The 20,509-nt window shown below is 42.8% G+C and overlaps 1 protein-coding gene across 5 annotated transcripts; it reads left to right on the forward strand.

Annotated features, from left to right (window-relative positions):
* Positions 1–838: 838 nt before the first annotated feature.
* On the forward strand, positions 839–19,756 carry lrsam1 (leucine rich repeat and sterile alpha motif containing 1). Of its 5 annotated transcripts, none has more exons than XM_035625268.2 (26): positions 839–1,045; positions 2,007–2,142; positions 2,316–2,372; positions 3,575–3,619; positions 3,773–3,850; positions 4,050–4,118; positions 4,607–4,691; positions 4,792–4,913; positions 5,001–5,091; positions 5,468–5,577; positions 5,737–5,766; positions 5,871–5,936; positions 6,877–6,999; positions 9,045–9,184; positions 9,279–9,323; positions 10,219–10,289; positions 11,067–11,166; positions 11,263–11,350; positions 11,528–11,602; positions 13,501–13,581; positions 13,820–13,915; positions 14,387–14,485; positions 14,570–14,701; positions 15,397–15,463; positions 16,900–17,099; positions 17,810–19,756. In XM_035625268.2, the coding sequence occupies exons 2-26, from the start codon at positions 2,071–2,073 to the stop codon at positions 17,930–17,932; spliced, it is 2,265 nt and encodes a 754-aa protein (XP_035481161.2). In that variant the 5' UTR covers positions 839–1,045; positions 2,007–2,070; the 3' UTR covers positions 17,933–19,756. The 5 variants fall into 5 exon arrangements, with proteins under 5 accessions (XP_035481161.2, XP_047185588.1, XP_035481162.2 ...); XM_047329632.1 differs by having other exon boundaries at positions 841–1,045; positions 16,903–17,099; XM_035625269.2 differs by lacking the exon at positions 5,871–5,936 and having other exon boundaries at positions 842–1,045.
* The last annotated feature ends 753 nt before the right edge of the window (positions 19,757–20,509 follow it).

A 20,509-nucleotide genomic window follows, 5' to 3' on the forward strand; every position in this document is an offset into this window, starting at 1 on the left:
TGTGCTGGTATGTGCAACTGGAGCAACGGAGAGAGCGGAGGCATGTTTGTGAAACGGCGTTTTAGGAAAGAGAATCAATAATAATCACGGGTATCTGGACTTTAATAGTTGTAAGAGTGAGTATTGTGGGTCACATTATATGTGGATAATTGGAATGCTGCCATTAATCTCATGATACACGAGGCCGCTCGCTGTACCATCCCTGTGAAGCAGGAACCTTGGCCCCGTGTGCTGGTTCCTTGGTGGAATAAAGAATGTGATGAAGCTGTAAGGAGTAGGAATATAATATTAAGAGGGCTTAATAAAAGAATGGCAGAGAGGGTGGAAAGAGGAAGACGGGGTAGACACTACTTCTCTCTACAACCTCAAGTGAGGAAAATATGTTTCTGCACTTCTCAGTTAAGCCGTGTAGACTGAGGCTGGGACATTTTGGGCTAAAGCACTATTTATTCATTTAAGGAAAACATGTTTCTGGCTTGTGTGAATGTGGGAGTCCTGAAACAGTAAAGCATGTTATTCTGGAATGTAGGAAGTATAGGGTAGAGAGACAAGTATTGTATGCTAGATTGTCAGGTCTTGGAGTTGAGGCTTTTTCTATTTTATCTTTGTTTGGACACAGTGAGAACCATCAACTGATCTCCGAGGCAATTCTTCAGTTCCTGCACGACACTTTATTTTACTTATTGTAATATAATTCTTTTTTTTTTTTTAGGTTAATGGTGGAAGTAACTCACTTCCGTAAAAATATCGGATAAGCTTTGACCTGTGGAGGGCAGCAATACGCTCAGCAGCGTCTAAACTACCGGAATACTAGAAGAAGAAGAAGAAGACGAACGTGCCCTTGGGCATCTAGGCTGCTGGAAATAAACAAGAAGAAGAAGAAGCGGAGGCGGAAGAAGCAGTGATCAGCTGGACACGGAGCGTATCGGAGCACTTCTCCCTTTATCTCTCTGACTGAACCACGGACTGTCGGAGTGTCGTCCTCCTGCTTCACCCGACTCACTGCACCGTGCGCCGCCGGAGGAGCGACGTCAACACACGGCCCGTGAGTCCGTGGCGAGCTCTTACACCGCGTCGTCGTAGCCATATATCTAGAGATATCTGTATCTCTATATCTAGAGATATCTGTATCTCTATATGTAGAGATATCTGTATCTCTATATGTAGAGATATCTCTGTTGGCTGCTGTTTGTCAGACACTTGTCGTGAAGCGAGGGCATATTACTGCTACTACGACCAGCCAGCGCAGTGAGGGTTAACCCCCCCCCCCCCCCCCCCCCCCCACACACATACACACACACACACACACACACACACACACACACACACCACGTCGCTTCCCGTAAACAACACAGTCACTCAAACGTCGACTGTTTCCATCTGTCACGATGATGATGATCGTTGAAATGATCCCCCCACATGTTTTGAACATGTGATTCCGGAAGAGGATATATATATATATATATATATATATATATATATATATATATATATATATATACAGTAACGTTATGTATACATAGTTTGATGTTATTTGCCTTTGCTGCTGTCGATCCTGAATGTTCCCTCCAGGGGATCTATGAAGGATTATCTTTTTTCGCATTGGCATGGCACAGAAAGAAATATAAAGAAATATACGTTTGTATGTCTGAAGGGTAAAAAACCAACTAGAGCCTTCATCGAGACTACGAGTTAGTCTTATTCTCACAGGGTCTCACAACCTGCGTTGATACGGTTCTATTTGATACGTCTGATCAGGGGTGAGCGTCATGACTTCTCAGGTTCTCATCTCAAATCATCACTGTGTCAACACTGTTTTATGAGTCATTCTGTGTCAGGTCAAAAAAGCATGTTGCTGAACGCACAGCAGATCCTTCAAAAGATGAAGGGAAAAGTGAGAGTGGATGTCGTAGAATCTATTCAACCAACAGTTGTGGAGGTGGAGAGTTTATCGTCCTTCTTTGTGGGCAGGCAGTGTCGTCATTGTTTTCTAACCTCTCCATTAGTGCGGTGGAGGGGCAGGAGGGAAGCCAGCAGACAGAGAGGCAGCGCAGAGGAGCAACACTCACAATGCCTCTGTTCTTCAAGAAGAGGAAGCCCAGCGATGAATCCCAGAAGAGACTGGAGTATCAGCTGTGCCGGGTAAGGAGAAGCTTGTGTTCACCAGATAACCTTCAGTGGCTCCCTCACACAGTCAACTCGCTGCTTAGGGTCATTCATTCATTTATTTTAACTTAACACGGCGTGGCTTTCTTTTCTAAAAGAGAGGACATCAATTCAAACCAACCCAGTAACTGTGCTTCCTTGTTCTTAAGTCTAAGGAGGCGGGTGCTGATGACATTCTGGACATCTCAGCGTGTGAGCTCTCAGAGGTGAGTATGTCACTGTGAACACTTGTGAGACAAAAGCTTTACTGCTCGCTGTAGTTGTGGAAACCACCTCTGAATGTGGTGGGAGTTGCCGGATCTCAAATGCATCCTCAATGTGTCTTGGGTGTGTACACTTGTGATCAGATGTTCAGGTCTGAACGGGGGTTGGGACCATGTGGCTTCATTCTTTGAGCAGTGTGCCTGCAAATGTTTCCTCGGCCTTATCGAAGGGCCGTCTCCTCAGCTGACGACCTCTGACCTGCTACAGTTCTTTTAAACTGTAAAATCTATCAAACTTAACTTGAGCTTGTTAAATCTACATTCCTCTCGCGGTCTCTGTCCTAGGGATGGGTATCGAATTTTAACGATTCCGATTCTGCTCATCAGTACCGGTTCTTATCGGAATTCTTTGCTGCCACAAGACATTAGACAACACCGCACCTCTGTCTGACAGAGAATCTCTGGACTCTGTTTATCACACATCCAGCACATGTTCACCTTCATGTCATCTTCTTATGCACATTACTGGTAACTGATTACACACCTGCACTAATATCATGTACATTCTTTATATTTATACTCCACATACTCCTCATACATAGTTTTGCAGTTATTATATTTTTACATTTGTATTTATCCTGTTTTTTAATATTTTGTAAGGTTTGTTGTGTGACAAATATATATATATATATATATATATATATATATATATATATATATATATATATAGGAATGTAAACTTTTTCCTTCACACTACTCTTCTCCCTCTCCTCGGGGGCGTGTTGCCTTCAGCGCTCCGTCAAAACAAATGCTCTCGCAGAGTCTTGAAATTGCGACTTCATGACATTTCTTAAAATTCGGAAGCCCTGGTGGTGTGGTTGTGTGCCCACATTATCATTTGGGCAGTGTGCTCTGGGTGGACAAATCAACTGTTGCTACAGAGCCGTTAAAGCTGACTTTCAGCTTAACGCTCACAAAACGTTGAATTAGATGACAGTTCACAAAAAACGAACAAAAAGTGTTTCCTCAGTTCCTTTCTCCTTGCATCTTAGTCCCCGGAACTGCAGATGCAGGGACAGATGCTGGGAAAACACATGTTTAACCATTGTTTACCTTCCATTTAATACATTATACTCTTATAAATTCTGTTTTGTTTAGTTTGTGGATATGACAGATGATGACGTCTTAGGTCTGTTCTGTCGCAGGTTCCCTCAGGCGCCTTTTCCATTTGCAAGGTGCTTCAGAAGAAGGTAAGGACACGGTGAAGCTGCATAGTTACTGGCTTTGTATTTGTTATTCAGTGTATAAAATAAGTACTTTATTACCACTACCAGTTTTAGAATGTGTGTAAATCCCTGGTTGACCAGTCAGCAGATTGACTTGTCCACTGTTGTTTTCTACAGGTCTTTATCCTCCATAACAATGAGCTGAGGTCACTGCAGACCAAAGGATGTGACATCAGTGCTCTGGCCACTTTAAAGGTAATGTGAGCATATGAAACCTGTCCACCAGACACAGAGAACGCCCTCCTGTTTCATAGTCATAGTAGTTTTTATTCGGTGATAAAAAATGTAACATGGTTTTATTAAAGACCAGATTCAAGAAAATTGGTCGAAACCTAATCTCTGACCATGCCTCATCGCTGAACTGAGCATGAGTGACTCTTGTCTGCCTCCCAAGGTTTTGGATCTGCATGAGAATAAGCTCACCTCACTCCCAGAGGACATCGGGAAGCTGTCGTCACTGCAGGTAAAGCCATTCTTAAAGGGACAGTAAGCTTATTTCTCTCTTTGTTGTTGTTGTTGTTGTTGTGATGTCACTGCTCTGGTCGGACCGTGAACCTGCAGCTTCGGGTATGTGAGACCGACGCACTAACCACTAGGCCAAAACCTCTATAGTAGTATTCGTATAGTCGTAGCGTCGTTCGCTGGCACGTCTCTCAAGGTGTCGACGAGTGATGTTTTCAAACTGCACACAGAGTGTTGTGAGGTGTGGTCCGCATCATTTTTTTGTTTTCGATTTACAGAGCCTGGGCTGAGCCGCAAACCCAGATTATTTTCCGGTGCGCACACAACCGACAGCGAGCGGACTGTGAGGAAATATTTGCTGATTTTTCCAAACCGCGTATTGCTTCAGAATCGCTTACTGCCCCTTTAACTCGGCTCGTGGCGCAGAGTGTATTGAGTGTACACGAATGCTGCTCATTGTCTGTTTGTGTCCATTTGATGTGCTGTCAGATTCTGAATGTAGAGAAGAACCGTCTGAAGGCCCTGCCAGACTCCATCGCCGACCTGCGGCTTCTGCAGACACTCAATTTGAAGGGTATGATGCTGCTCGTCCGCCCAGGAGTGAGAGGACACAAAGACATGTACAAGTGATATGACGTGAGTTGTGTTATTTCTCCATCATATGTATGTAATAGGTAACTCTCTCAGTGAACTGCCATCATCAGTTGGGTCTTTGAGGAGCCTGCGCACCCTTGACCTGAGTGATAACAACATCGTCCAGCTCCCAAAAGCTCTGGCCTATATCCGCACTCTAGAGGTGTGTTTCCCCCGATGCATATTTAAGGGCTGTAAATGTAGGTATGGATTAATACAAACCCTGTGTGTGTGCGTGTTTGCGGGATAGAGCTTTACACTTGATGCTGCCATGATGTCCTTCCCACCTGCATCTGTGTGTACAGAGGGCACAGAGAGCATCCAGCGTTTCCTATGCACTGGTGAGCCTTTATACACACATACACCCACGTTTCACTTATAGATGTTCCAGTTCCAATACCAATAACGGAAATGCCTGCGATACTGTCGAAAATCCCTGATTGGGCATCAGCGAATGCACAAATCTATGTAACAATACTGCAGCAAGATATTTTAGCTTCACTTTACAGTGAGAGGAAGTGGAGCCGCATTGTCAATCTTTAAATTGTTGTTTCTGCAGCCATATGGGATTTCATCAAACTACCCAGTGGCATGTAATCATTCAATGGAAGTGACAATATGTAAATCACCACAGTAAAAGCTCTGAAGTATTCACATAACACTATCTCATCTGTATGAGAGCCTCAGGGTGAACTTCTTGGTTAATGTGGTTTTCAGAGGTGGGAGAGGAGTACTGCCCCCCATCCCAATATCTTCTGCCAGTGCTGGAGAAAGACTGTGGCAAACAGAGCTGTGACCAATGGGATGGTCTGGAGGAGGCCTGGCAGGTACAGTAACTGACACGCTCACTCACACCAACCTGAATACATGTGTACAGCTCACTCTGCATATGACTGTAGAACTATTTACATGGATCTAGTCAACACCGTATTAACTCGGTTCTGTTGTCAAACTTTTATTTAACCTTTCCCCACTTTCTGTTACAGAACAAATTCAGTGACTACGAGAACAGGAAGGTATGTGAGTGTCAGATTTCACTTGTTAACACGAGTAGCTTTGCTTTGTCCCATCCTGTCAACTTAAGACTGGGCAGATGACCAGTCCCCTGTCCCCCCAGCAGTGTCCAAGCTCTTATTCAGGGGCCGATGAGAGAAGATCCACACTAGTTCCTAAAGATGAACTAATGGTATATAATGTGAGAGGTGTAACTTGTTGTGATGAAGCCTCAGAGAATTATGAACAACCCTACTCTGCACTTTTCTCAGCTCTATGCATCTTTTTGGCACCTTTCAGCTCAGTGTTTTGGTTAAGTCTTACTTCAACCATCAGTTGACAGTAAAACGCTGTGGTAAACTCACTACCCAACATCATTTACACATCAAATTTTCATCTTGTATCTAGATATGATACAAGATATGATTGCTTTTACACCTGGTGTCTCCAGTGTCCACATCCAGTTGCAATCTCTGTCCAACCACAAACAACCCCCAAAAAAGATGATTGAGAGTTTTTATTTCACTGCAAAGTTTTGAAATATGTTGTAATGTAAAGGTTATTGAAATAGACACACATTACTCTCCTAGTGTATCCCTTACCCCACAGCTGCAGGACCCAAATCCATCATTATTATTATTATTATTATTTATAGCAACAACATAATTGCATCTACAAGTGTCAGTATAATTTTGTAATTATAAGTATCAGTCTGTTCTCCCTCTCTGTCTCTCCTCTCACCAACCAGTCTCAGCAGATGTCCTGGTTCTGTTAGAGATTTCTTCTGTTAAAAGAGTCTTTTCTCTCAGACCTGCTCATTGTGGGAACTGTTGTGTTTCGCTGTAATATTGTGAGGTCACGACCTCACTGTGTAAAGGGGCCTTGAGAAGATGTATGTTGTGATTTGGCGCTATACAAATAAAATTGAATTGAATTACTTTTCATTACATTACATTACAAAAAGTGCATTCAACCATGAATATATTACCCTAAAGTGCAAGAATCATGAGACATAAACATTTATCAGACAGGCAAAAACAGTTTCAGGTGCTCCTTATAGAATAAAATTTATTTTGTATCCATATAGTACAGTATATAATATATAGACTCCGACTTGCGCCTCCATCCTTCAGAAGCAGAAGCAGCAGGAGAAACTGGCCTTTGAGCGACACCTGGAGGAGAGGCAGAAGGAACACACCCAGCTTGTGCTCATGAATACTTCCCGCAAGGAAAACATCCTCAACTCAGTCCGACAGGTACAATACATGCTCACTCTTACACACTCGTACAGTGCTGTTCATCATATGCCTGTTGGTTTGGGAATCTGCGCGAAAAGTTGCCACTTCGAGAAACATACGAAGCCCCACTGGCGTTTCATGTTTACATGTGTGTAAATGTGTACATCAGGGTTCTCCAACTAGTTTTCTCTGAGGGGCCAAATAATGTCAAGCCATGGCGAAAATATTCGGGGTAAAACATGCACCCGCACACCTTTATTTGACTGAAACCAAAACATTTACTGTACCTATTATATCAAAAAACAATGATAACAGCATTACAGCAAGTGGCATTACAGCAGTATAGGACTGAGTAGCAACAAGAACAACTTTTCTACATAGGCCTGACATATGTCTGCATAACAAGATTGTTAAACAGCATGTTCAAACAGTTTTTCCACAACCACCTCAAGAAGAGAGACACACACACACACACACACACACACACACACACAGAGAGACATTTTCATTTTGCCACTTATAAATGTTAGGTTAATACCACAATATCACACCAGCACATTATTATTAGTTTGACACTTTTAGAATATGTGCTTATACCAAATAATATCAGATTATAATTATTTGTTTTTCTTGAGGCAATTAGTTTGCTGTTTTTTAGTAGTACTGTATTGTCCACTGTTCCTGTTTTCGTTTTATATTTGTTCTTTATATCTGACAGATAGCTGCTCTGCTTATCAAGCACCTCGGTTTAGGATTGGCTGGTCTGGTATAATAAAACAAAACTGATCAGTCCAATCATATTTGAACTGACGGTTTTCCTGGGCAACTTTACGCTTTTTTTCGGGCAGGTCATGTTCTTTTGTTGTTTGTTGTCAGTGTTGGTCTTTTCTTGCCTGGTGTCCAGATTCCAGACCGGAGTTGGGACTCAGAAAGCAGGGGAGAGGTTTTCTTTCTCCAGGACTGAATCGCTCTCTCTCCCGGGACCAACCCTATGTTCCCCAACAGCGGAAGACACACCGATACTTCTCCTTCAACTTGAGGCGCTGCGGCATTTATCATTATAATAAAACAGATCGCAACCTGCGCGCCCGCACACACGCACACATACGCTTGCACTGCTACACTCCTCATACAACAACAGTTAATGCATTTTCTGAGAATTACCGGTCATGATGCAGGCAGTGTTACCTAGCGGAGGATCATAGAGAGTGTGCACGTCTTCTGACGGCGGAGATCAAATGGTGTGGGATGAGGAAGTAGAGCAGCGCAAACTTAATTAACTGTGTTATGACAGATGCAATATGGGGTCGTCGCTGGCCAGACATTTGGCTCTTGCGGGCCGGACCTGGCCCGCGGGCCGCCAGTTGGTGATGGCAGGTGTAAATGCTCTGGGTTAAAAGAATCTGTGCTCACAATTTATGAGCCGTTTCCTCGGATCCATGCGCTCAAACGGTTAGTTTGTGAGTGAAAAGCAAAGTGACCTTTACTTTTAAGAAAGGCGTTGTTCTGAGGATGACCTCAGTGACTGTTGGCAAAATATGGTCACAGAACATTAGTGATATAAGACCTTTGTAAGCTTGGCAAACAAACTGTAAAACTTTAAAATCTATTGTGTATTTAACTGTTTGGAGTGTTGTTGGCTCTTTGTGGTGCCGGTTTGTCAACCCCATGTACAAAGCGTTTCACTACTCAAACCTGTGAGGTGAGAATGATGTGAGTTCGCAGGTGAACGTTAAACCCCTTGATCCTGCAATTTCCACGAGAAGGATTTGGATAGTCACACAATACTTGATCCTAGAATACATTTATTGTTGGTTTTATTTTGATCTTGGAACCTTTTTTAACAGTGAAGTGATGACTCAGCACTTTGGTAGGTGTTGTTTTTGGTTTGATTGATTCCACTGGTTGCTGCTCTCTGCCTCTGTCAGGATGTCAGTGCTCCTGTTTTGTCTCCAACAGCTCTTATGGAGTTTTTCCCCCTAATCTGTTGTTTTAAAAAACCAACGGTTTTGTGTTGATTTCAGACATTTGACATTGGTGTGTATAATCTGTCTGATATGTAGGAGCAGGAGCGTGTGGAGCAGGGAGTCAGCCAACAGCAGAGGGCTCAGGAGGCCGAGAGGCTGCTGGTGCTGGAGAAAGTCAGACAAGCTGAAGACGGCATCAGCTGCCGAATCAGCAACATGCTGATGGACAACCACCGGTAGGACCTGAGAGTAATGGCTGTGGGTGGTTTTTAACCTCTGTCCACAGATCCCTCCCTGCTAACGGCGGTGTATTTATTTCTGTCTTTGCAGGCAGAAGAAGAGCACGGAGTTTCTTCAAGCCATGGAGGAAGATCGGTGAGTACACAGAGAGCTGAGTCACCACATCCAGATCTATTACAGCAATGATCTACAGGATGAGGCAGCATTCATGCAAATGTTGTCCACTAAGACGGAGGCAGGCTGTGACGCACTCTCCACATTAGATGCATAAAGTGCTTTCCAGGGGAATTAAAATAAAAATGCAATGTCAGGACACTGGAGGCCTTTCGTTAAGACAAACTTTGACACAGCATACACAATTGGATATTAAAAGTTATGTATTAAGAGTTTATGTTGTGCATAATTGGCTATTGTACAATTGTAACACAATTCATCTTGGCTGTTGGTTTTGTGTGTCTGTGCTACTCTGTAACAATCACTGTACAAACATGAGTGAACTAAGTGAGACATCGTCTTTCTAGTGGACCTCCTCAACACTGGCAGTGGTGGTATTCTCCAATGGAACTATCAGTAATTTACACTGATAAACGTTCTAATTTTAACCATGAGCTTCATTATTTGGATCAAGAATCTGATAAAAAGCTATGTTTATGAGATGAAGAAGTCTACAGGGTACTGCTGTTGCCCACTTAGATCACATTGACAAGTGTCAACGTGCAATAAATGACACGGGATATGTGCTCTGATGTATACATATGCTGTATAACTGTGTGTAAACACCAGTACAGCTGTGTTGACAGCAGAACTGTGATGTGAGAGATGGGAACAGAATGTTACGACTTTTTTCTGTGGGAGGAATTAAAAGAGTTGAGCTAACATGAGCCACTGCAGCATCTTTAGGCACACATGCATTTCATGTTCAAAAATTATCCTTCACTCTGTTTTTTTCTACAGTTCATCTGTCTGGCACCTTGGTTACTGGTCAAAGTCATCCAGCACTGTAAAATGTTGTTGTTGACTCTGCCCACAGAGTCCGTTTGGAGCATCTGACCGCCATCACCCAGGAGGAGGCCACTTCTCTGAGGAAGAGGGAGGTGGCAGGTGAGCAGCTGAACAACCTCACCACATGCACAAAGACATCGTTATTGTTAGACTTTTGATTTCTCAAAAGACTTTATAAACCCTGTTGTCAGTTTATTAGGTACACCGTGGTAATACAAATGCAGTCTAATAGGGAGGTCTGTTTCTACCTCCATGAAGTTTCTAATGTTAATTACTAGTGACATTTTTTAGAGACGTGTTAATTCAGCTGTGTGTGTGTAGAGCTGCAACAGTAATCGATTAACCGATTAGTAATCGACTACTAAATTAATCTATTATCGACTAATCGTTTCAAGTAGTTTGATGACATTTTTTTTTTAATTCTCTGATTTCAGATTCTTAAATGTAAATATTTTCTTTGCTCCTCTGTGACAGTAAACTAAATATCTTTGGTGTGTGGACTAAACAAAGCATCATGTTGTAGTTTTGGGAAACACAATCAACAGTTTTTGATTCAACTTATCGATTAAAGGAGAAAATAACTGACGGGTTAATTTTTCATGAAAATAATTGTTAGTGGCAGCCCTAGTGTGGTGCTGTTGAATGATACACAGATTCAATGATGGAGGACAAGCTCTCTGCACAGGCCCTCCGTCTATGAAGGCTTTTGTTGCATCTGGGTTGTTGGAATGAATATCAATATCTTTCTCTCTCTGCTGTTAATGTTCTCTTTTTATTCTTTGCCTACTCGTATTGTCTCCCCATTCTTCCCCCACACAACATTTTCTTTTCCCACATAATCTTCACCGGCCCATCCCCTCTCTTCTTTGTTTGAAGCGGCCATGCAAAAGATGCTGTCATACGGCTGTGCTATGAGCCTCCTCCAGGAAGCCAGTGACTATCGCAGACAGAGCCTCGTCACTGAGGCCCACAGGAGGTTAGACACAGACACACAGACACCAGATCCCAGCTCACGCATGGTAACATCACAAATCAACAACTGTGTGTTTCCTCTTCCCTTGTTCTTTAACAGTATGGAGAGTTTGGACAAGAAGTTTGATAAGATGCTGTCCCTCCAAGCTTTGGACAAATCTAAAGCCATTGCCCACATCTTGCAGGAGGTATGTGGTGCCAGTATATGTCTCTGTGATGTCTTGACATTTTCCTCACTAATGTCTCCCTGATGTTATGAGAGTTTGGTGGAGAAATCGTAAAAATTGCCGGTGTGAATCAGAATTGCACCTTGTTTCAGTCGCCAGGCTCTGTGACCTGTCATGAGCTCTGGTTGTTCTCTGCAGGAGGAGATGCAGAAAGCTGCGTTCCAGGCTCTGCAGCTGCAGAAAGATGCTGTACATGGCTACATCCGCAACCAGGTCTGTGTGGACGATGGGTGGATACGAGTGTCAGGGTCAAATCAATTTAAACATCTTCAACATCCTCTCAAATTATTCAAGACATCCTGGTTCAGTTTTGTTCAGAATCATATCTTTTTAGAGCGATTTAAAGTACCTTGTCTGATTTTAGAGGATTAAAGGATTATGCTATGTATAAGAAAATAAGATAATATACACCATCATCATAACCATTCTCATCTATTATCACTAATGACATGATAAACTAGAATGACCAGTGTTTCCCCAAGGATGGAGTTGTAGCAGCGGAGGTGAAGTGTGCGGGTGTCTGTCTATCTGTGTGTCGGGCAGTGAGAACTGGCCACGTCCCCTGCATAGCACACGGACACACGGACCTCTTCTCAGATAGGATATTACGGTTTTTCATAATTCAGCCCCAGGGCCCGTTTAATACCAGGTTTCTGTTCCCATCCATAGATAAGACGCAGCCCAATCTCCTCTCGTAAAAAAAAATAAATAATAATAATTCAGCAGTGGCATTATATTTGAGTTAATTACTATTCATACAGTATGAATACAGTGGTGGCGACAGCTTACTTGACAGTCGTCCATCAGACGATCATCAACTCCCTCCACGAGGAGAGTGAGACCGAGAAGGTCATCGCTGAAGAGCTGGCTGTTCACAGAGAGATGTATCAAAGCATATTCATGGAAAGTTGATTAGAAGGGGAAAGTGTGGCAGCAACAAGGACGACTTCAGCCTTGAAAAGACTGTCAAGAAAAGCTGATTGAAGAAGTTCACCAGGAGCAGGCTGAGGCTGGAGTCAGAGCATCAAGAGCCTCCAGCACAGACGTCTTCAGGAAATGAGCTTCAACATGTCACATCCCTCGTATCAAGCTGCTCCTGAACCACAGGCAACATCCGAGACGTCTCACCTGGTTTGGGAGACAAAGAACTGGACTGTAGCTCAGTGGTCCAAAGTCCTCCATTCAGATCAAAGTAAGTTTCAAGGTCCCAGAGTCTGGAGGAAAAGTGGAGAGGCACAAAACCCAAGGAGCTTCAAGTCCAGTGGGAAGTTTCTGTCGTCGCTGATGATTTGAGGCGTCATGTGACCTGCTGCTGTTGGTCCACTGTGTTTGATCAAGTCCAGAGTCAAAGCAGACGTCACTTCCTGCTCCTGTCTGCTGACGAGCTGATTTCCTTCTCCAGCAGCACTTAGCACCTGCCCAGTGTCTAACTGCTACTCACTGGTTTGTTGAGCAGCCAACTCGCCTGACCTGAACCCCATTCAGAATCTGTGGGTTACTGTCAAGAGGACGATGAGAAACACCAGATCCAACAATACAGACGAGTTGAAGCTGCTCTCAGAGCAACGTCTCCACAGAGCCACAGACGGATCACCACCAGGACCCCGATGCACTAACTCATGCTCAAGGATTGAGGATATTAATGAACATACTTTTCAGAGGTTGCACATATCTGTATTGTAAATCCTTTTTTGATTGATCTTAGGAAATATTCTAATATTTTGAGATACTGGGGTTTTGATTTTCATGAGCAATAAGCCATAAATCATCAAAATTAAAACAAGAAAAGGCCTGAAATATTTCATTAACAAATGTAGAATATATGAAGGTTTTACTTTTTGAATTTTAATTACAAAAAACGATATCGTTTTTTAATGATGCACCTGTAAAGACTGCAGCCATTATTGTCATTTCTGTCCTTCTGTTTTTTAACCTTCCCCTTTCTGTAATGTCACCAGCAGCCTGCACATATGTAATTCATTTCTACTCGTACAAATCACTATATGAAAGCAATCAAATTTTTACATGCTTAAGCCCTGTGTAACATGATCATTCCTCATCCTAATTCCTCATCCCTGTAAGCTTCACGTTTGCCTCTGCACTGTCCCCAGATCAAGCTCATCGAGGGTGAATTAATGCAGCTGACTAAACTGGAGATTAAAAGACGCAACCTGGATGCTGAGAACCTGCAGGTGGGAGTCGTCACCTTCTTTCTGTGTCTTCCCACATTTACTTCATTTTCTTCTTCTTATTCTTGTTGATTACTATATATATATATATATATATATATATATATATATATATATATATTTATCATCTTGGTTATTTCCATGTCACTGCTCCATGGCAACACTCTAGGTTGATGTTGAAGTAGATGATTGTGTGTTGACACTCTTCCTCACGGGATGGTGTGTTTGTATGGGTGTGCAGGAGGTTCTGGTGGAGCAGCGCACAGCTCTCAGTGATTTGTTGCAGCAGCTGCTGAAGCAGAGGGCCCAGAGAGAGCAGGAGCTGCGGCAGGTTCTGGTGAGGAAACAGTGGACGACAGGTCAACTCGGTTTTATTTATACGGTGTCAAATCTTACCAGAGGTTTTCCCAGATCTAGACCATAGTCTTCACAACAGTGTTATCAGCAGAGGCCCAAGATGAGGGGCGAGAAGGAATGTGACTCCATCTAGACCCAAAACTCTCTGGATTAGTTCAAAGTGCAAGTTCCACACAGATGTGTCAGTTATGTAATAACATTTACAATTAAATTCATGGAACCAAGTTGAAGGTGGAAGAATATCACAAGTCATTGGCCTGTCCTTTGATTGGTCTGTTTCAGAGAGTCACAGCCCTCTTGAAGTGTCAAGCATTTCCTCATGCTTTCCTCCATCTGGCTGCTATTACTTCATGTTTATATGCATTTCATATTCACTTGAAGCCACATCGGTCAGTGGCCACCTGAACTGAAAAGTTGATGATAAAAGTGATAATCCTCGTGTGTTTACCAGGCGGAGATGGAGCAGAAGTGTGAGTCCAACCAGCAGAACTACTGGATGATCCAGTATCAGAGGCTGCTGGATGCCAAGCCCATGTCACTGCGTATGCAGGTGCAGTACAGAGCAGTGCACGCAGGACACACAAAATCATGTGAGACATGAACGTGCTGCTCAAAAACTGTCATGTCGTTATAGGAGGCGGGCGTTGAGAAAGAGCTGGTCAACCTGTTGTGTAAACTGTCAGCTCAGCATTACCTGCCCATCCTGGCTCATCATCGAGTGACGACGGAGGCCCTTCGCCACATGAGCGCCTCCGACCTCAAGAAGGTTCGTCTAACATATTTCAGTCAGAGGCCACTTTGACATCAGAGTAAACGCATCAGCTGTTTAGTAGTTCAGTTTTCTGCCTGAAGTTTTTTAGCCATAATTAGTTATAGAGCTGCCCTGTCTACACAAGGCATTGTAGTATTGTTTGAAGCAGTTAACTTAAATTTGCTATAAAGTTAAGACTGTAGACTGGGACCCAGGTGAATTTTGGGAGCTCATTTCATTTGCTCTGCCAGACTCGGTCTGGATCTCCTCCATTGGGGAGTGATTTCCTCCGGCATAAAACTTTCCGGTCCTATCACAATCAATTATCTGATGGTGGGCGGGGTTTATAGGCAGAGAGAAGCGACTTTTGTAAACAACCAACATGGCTGATGATGATGAACGAGCATTTGACAAAGTACCTATTATTTTCACATTGCTCCCACAAAAACATCAACACTGGTTCACAAACATTATGGAATCATCACAGACATCACATCATCTCCTCTCTGCTCTCGTCTGTCGACATTTTCAACAGAGGTCACATGATTGGTTGCTCTCACTGGTTGTAGGTCTGCGCCTGTTGGTAACGCCTGTTGGAAATCGAGAATTAACTGAGAGGTCCCAGACTAATATGCATTTGAGTATTAGTCTGGGTCTAGTTGATGGTGCTTGTGCAGAATGATCAGCAGTATTCATTCATCTGTTCTCAGCTTGGCATTAATGAGGTAGGAATCCAGAAAGCTCTTCTGAACTGGGCCCAGGAACACCAACCTGAAGGTACGTTGCACACATTCTACATCACGATATATCACACGACTGTACTGTTCATACGGCAACAAAGTAAAGAAATGATCAGTACACGCACTCGTCACAACAAAGCAAAAACATGCTTGATATGTAAAGTTGAACAGTCTCAGCCATCATGAGAACATGTAATATACCGAACACAGAGAGTCACAGCATGAAACCAGGGACATGAGCACAGAGAGTCTAAGCCGATACCAACAGGAATTTGGTGTTTTTGAAGTGACTTCATAATCAATTTGAACGGGACAGACAAACGACTCACTAGTAGTTTCATAGGTAGATGTTTTCCTTTTCCCTTCCAGCTTGAGCTTGAAGGCGGCATCTCCATTTAAGCTTTTACAATTTCCCTTTCCCCCAATTTCCATGGTTTTCCGTATCATTGTTCATGTTTCCGCTTTTCAGTTTTGTTTATGGAGCTCTCATTTCATTCATCTTTATGTATTCTACATTCTACAGTTGAAAACTAAACCCGTCAGTGCTGCCAGGAGCCTGTTTTTGTTTGTTTTCATCATTATTTTTATTGTTATTATTATTGTCTACCAAAATGAATCACATTTCTGAGTGGCTTGTCCTTGTCAGGGTACACATACATGGCAAAATGGTGCAAAGTTTCAATGAAGTAGCTTTCATACTACGTTTCGCCTACATGTTCAATAATAGGTCGACACATGTAACCTCCCAAAAATTGTTTATACCATAAATCCAACAGGAAGCCGGCCCATTTTTACTTTACTGTGCAATGGCACATATTTTGCCATTTACAAGCATTATACTGTAACAAACTGCTCCAGAGAATGAATGAGATCAAAGTAATATTAACTATGGCAAATGTTTGTTTGTCCCTGAAACAGGACATGAGTCATGAAGGTCGTGAATGAAATATACATTGTCCATTTTGCCCCAAACGTAACAATTTTGATAAGAGTCACGGTCAGATGACGTCTACTGTACTTGCAACATTCAGGTAGTTTTAGGCTGAAACATCACAAAATATAAAAAAAACTGTGAGGGGTCTGAATACTTTGTGAATAGCAGACATAGTCCCAATGTAACATACATGTTCATAGTTGGATTTTAAAACTATTAATTAAGATAATAAACATTTACCCATTTGCACTCAGTCAAATGTGCTCTGAAAAATCAATGGAGAAGTCTGGAATTTTGAAATGGGAAGTGTGTAGAAACCTTGTCTCCTATACTGACGAAAAAAGAAATGGGACTATCTGGTACCACCTCTGCACACGCGTACAATGGGTATAAAATACTGCTGCAAGAATCTAAGCCGCTCTCAGATGAGAGAACACATCACTGCAGTTGTTAAAATCTTTGCACTGGCTTCCTGTGTCGTCTAGAACAGACCTAGAACTGTTAATCTCAGTCAGGACACTGATTATTTCCTCCTTTAGCAGGAGCTTGTAAGGCTGTCCCGCAGGATGAGGTAGCAGAAGTCGTCCCCACAGCTCCGTCTCCTCCGTCTCCTCCCAATACATCGGCTTCCCAGATCCCAAGCCCACCACTTACCCCAGGGACCCCTGTCACTCCTGCAGCCCTCAGCCCTGTGGATGGACCAGGGAGCTCCGAGTGTGTGGTCTGCATGGAGACAGAGGTAAGAAAAATTGTAATATGATATCAAAAGTTCTTTTCATATTCCTGTTTTTCAGTTTATGCTAATTGGCACAACATTTTGTCACCTGGCACGTTGGTGGTCCAAGAGGCTTTTTGTTGAGCACATTGTACTTAATATTTGTGGCAAATTTCAAGTCAATGTGAGTCACGTGTGAGGGGCATGGCCTTTCCAATATAATTGTTGGGGCCGTAATAACAGTGCCACCATGTGGCTAATTTGGACAATTAGGGTTTCAGAAGCCAACACATCATTTTAAGGTATTGGGCAAAATTTCGTAGTTTTGGCTAATTCCAGCTCGCGGAACGAGAATAATGATGATTTCTATCTATACCAACAACAACAAACAATTGGGTTCAAACCCAGACAGGGGTTAAATATAATCCTGTTAGAGTGTTGTAGTAAACATTTGAGGTCAAAGTGCTATATTAATAACAGCTCATACATAGAAAGTGATTTGTTTAGTAGGACGACAGAAGATGGAAAAAATAAAAGCTTGCTGAAATATATTTGTCTTTGTTGTGGGTTCCCTTCTGTATCGTCTTCCAGAAGCAAATACTTAACTCACCCTCCAGGGCTGAAGTGAAAAGTTGTCCTGAAAACACTGTTCTTGATTTATTATCTTCACAAGTAGTAATTAAGTTGAAATCTGAAACGTGCGCAGCTGACTGATTGTGTTGTTCCCTCTCCAGTCTCAGGTGGTCTTCCTGCCATGTGGTCATGTGTGCTGCTGTCAGGTGTGCAGTGGCGCTCTGCAGAGCTGCCCGTTGTGTCGCAGCATCATATCCCAGCATGTACGCCTGTACCGCAGCTAGAAGCAGCCGTGCAACTGTCCGTCGTCGACCGACACACACTTTGTATCTGCATGGTCACGAAGCAGCTGTAAGCAAACATCGTCATGTGTAGAAAAGCTTTTAGCTGGATTCTGAAGAGCCGAGCTACTTTCCTGTATTAACCCAAAACTACTTTGTCATGTATATTGAGAAACACGTTTTAATAGACATTTTTTAATGGTGTTATGTCACTGGCATCCACGTTGTTTTTTATTTTCATAATTTTTTATCTCAATTGATGTGCCTTTTTCTGAAATGTTATCATTTTCAAACAGCACCACTTGTCTCTGTTGTCAACCAAAGTAACATTTGTCCAACATGTATGTATTGTTCTAAGTTAATTTACTGATTGTTCATCCAGGTCCATCTGTACTTGATGGAATCATTTATCTTATATTATTTGGTGGAAGTTGTCAAAGCGTATCAAGTGGAGTGAAGCGGGAATTCATTTTGTAAGATGTTTCTCCTCTTTTTGATCTATTCTTGGCATCCACCCCACTATGGATTGATCAACCTGCCTGAGCTGCTTGGGTCCTACACACACCAACACTTAGTTTCAATCTCAATATTTTAAGTCTAATACAATGTTATACTGTATGACTGTTTGGTCATGTGAAACGCAAAGAAATGTATAAATATGCAATACGTACGTACGTACGTAGGACTGTCTGATGAAATCATGAAGATCCCAGGGGATTGGTTCGTCATTTTCGAACGATCAAGGGAGTGCGCACAGCAGCAGGTTTCAGAAAAACACGAGGATGAGACGACACCACGTCATTAAACAATGACTGACAATAGCGGAGTGAATTAGTATGAACAGCAGCTGACATTGTTTTAAGATTTGGGGAAAGGGAGTGTGTTGTGAGTGGAAGTTCAGAGAAGTTGCTGAAAAATATACATGCACTACTTTGAAAATGTGGATGCGCAAATGTATAACTGGGGCTGAAAGCTGAGAAAGGTAAATGATGAGCTGCCAAAGCTGGAAGTGGAGATAAAATGCCTTAAAATTGTAAAAGAAAGGAATTCAGCTGGAGCCCACCGACATACCTGCTGAATGTCTCCTGGCTGCACTAGAACAGGATTTCCAGTGAAAACTTCATGTGTGTTGTTTGTCGTATGGAAACGGTGTGTGACATCAGTTTGTGTACGTACACAGCACAGACAGCAGAGACCCTTTCAATGTCCCATCAGCTGTGTATAGTCATTTCCAGTTAAAGTTGCCATGGCAACGGCAGCAGCTTTTCGCACCCTGGCTGAGAGACTTCTAAGTGATTTAATTTTCAACTTGCTGACGAAGGATCGGAATCAGCCCATGTTACAGTCTGCCTGGTGTGTGTCTGGTACCTTCCTCTTCCGAACCTGAAACTTATATTTTGAAGTTTTGACATTCGACAGGGCATCCATGTGGGCTTGCATTACAGTCTGGCGTTAAGCCCTAGAAGACTATAGAGGTTGTTTTGCAGTGCGTTTGTGTTGGTTCTTGGATATCTGTCATTGGTCTATGTGTATCTGCACGGCTGGAGAAAATGAAAGTGGATGCTGTAAAAGTCAGTTCACTGGGAGCAGTGGCAGCTCTGTGGAACAACTACACTGCTCTGGCCACAGCAAAGTGACAATGAACATGTGACATATATGATGTAACAGTAGACTTCATTTTAGTTTATTCTGCTGGGTCACTAATTTCAACAATGTCAAAATCTCCAGTACATTTATTCATCTGTCCTGTTTCTGTCCTCTGCAAGTTTCAACGAAAGCATTTATGTATCGCAAGTATATTAAACAAAATAAAGTTCAAATGCTGAATATCAGGCCATCCATCCATTATCTATAGCGCTCCATTAAGAGGGGGGGGGGGGGGGGGACGACTGTGGGAGGAGCCCGGAGAGAACCCATGTAGACACGGGGAGAACATGCAAACTCCACACAGAAAGGCCCTGGTTGGTTCGAATTGGGATGCGAACCCAGAACCCTCTAGCTGTGAGGTGACAGCGCTGACCACTGCCCCAGAATATCAGTCCTGTAATTCCTCAACAGTTTGTACACAGCCTGAAGGCGTGCCGAGTGAGGGAGAAACCGCGGTGAAGTCAGTTTGAGGTTGGATATTCGACGCATACTCACACCTGTCCCAGCCGCCTATCCAACTTAAAACGAACATCACAGCGGTGAGGAAGAAGTGGAGAAGAAAAGAGGAAAATATACATGCAAATTCATTAACTAATGGAAAGAGGAGTTCCTGTTTGTAACCGGCCCACACTATATGTTTCCTTAGAGGACGCTGCTACAGGCTGCAAGGCAGAGCACTTTTAACTACAAGAAGCATTAAAAGATGAAATAAAAGTATTCAACATAAAAATGCTGTTGCAATGTGTTCATTTTTTTTTTTTTTAAACTTTCATTCATTTGAAGTGGCCTGAAGGCAGGAAACAATGTCTTTAAAGCTCAAATTTTTCTGAGGGGTACCCCCAGACGCCCCGCTTTGGTTTTGGAAATCTGCCTAAAAAGTCTCAAGGTTGGCAAGTATGTCTGGACCTATAGTAAAATACAAAGGACAGGTCA

This window comes from Scophthalmus maximus, chromosome 2 (assembly GCF_022379125.1).
Source record: "Scophthalmus maximus strain ysfricsl-2021 chromosome 2, ASM2237912v1, whole genome shotgun sequence".
NCBI lineage: Eukaryota > Metazoa > Chordata > Actinopteri > Pleuronectiformes > Scophthalmidae > Scophthalmus > Scophthalmus maximus.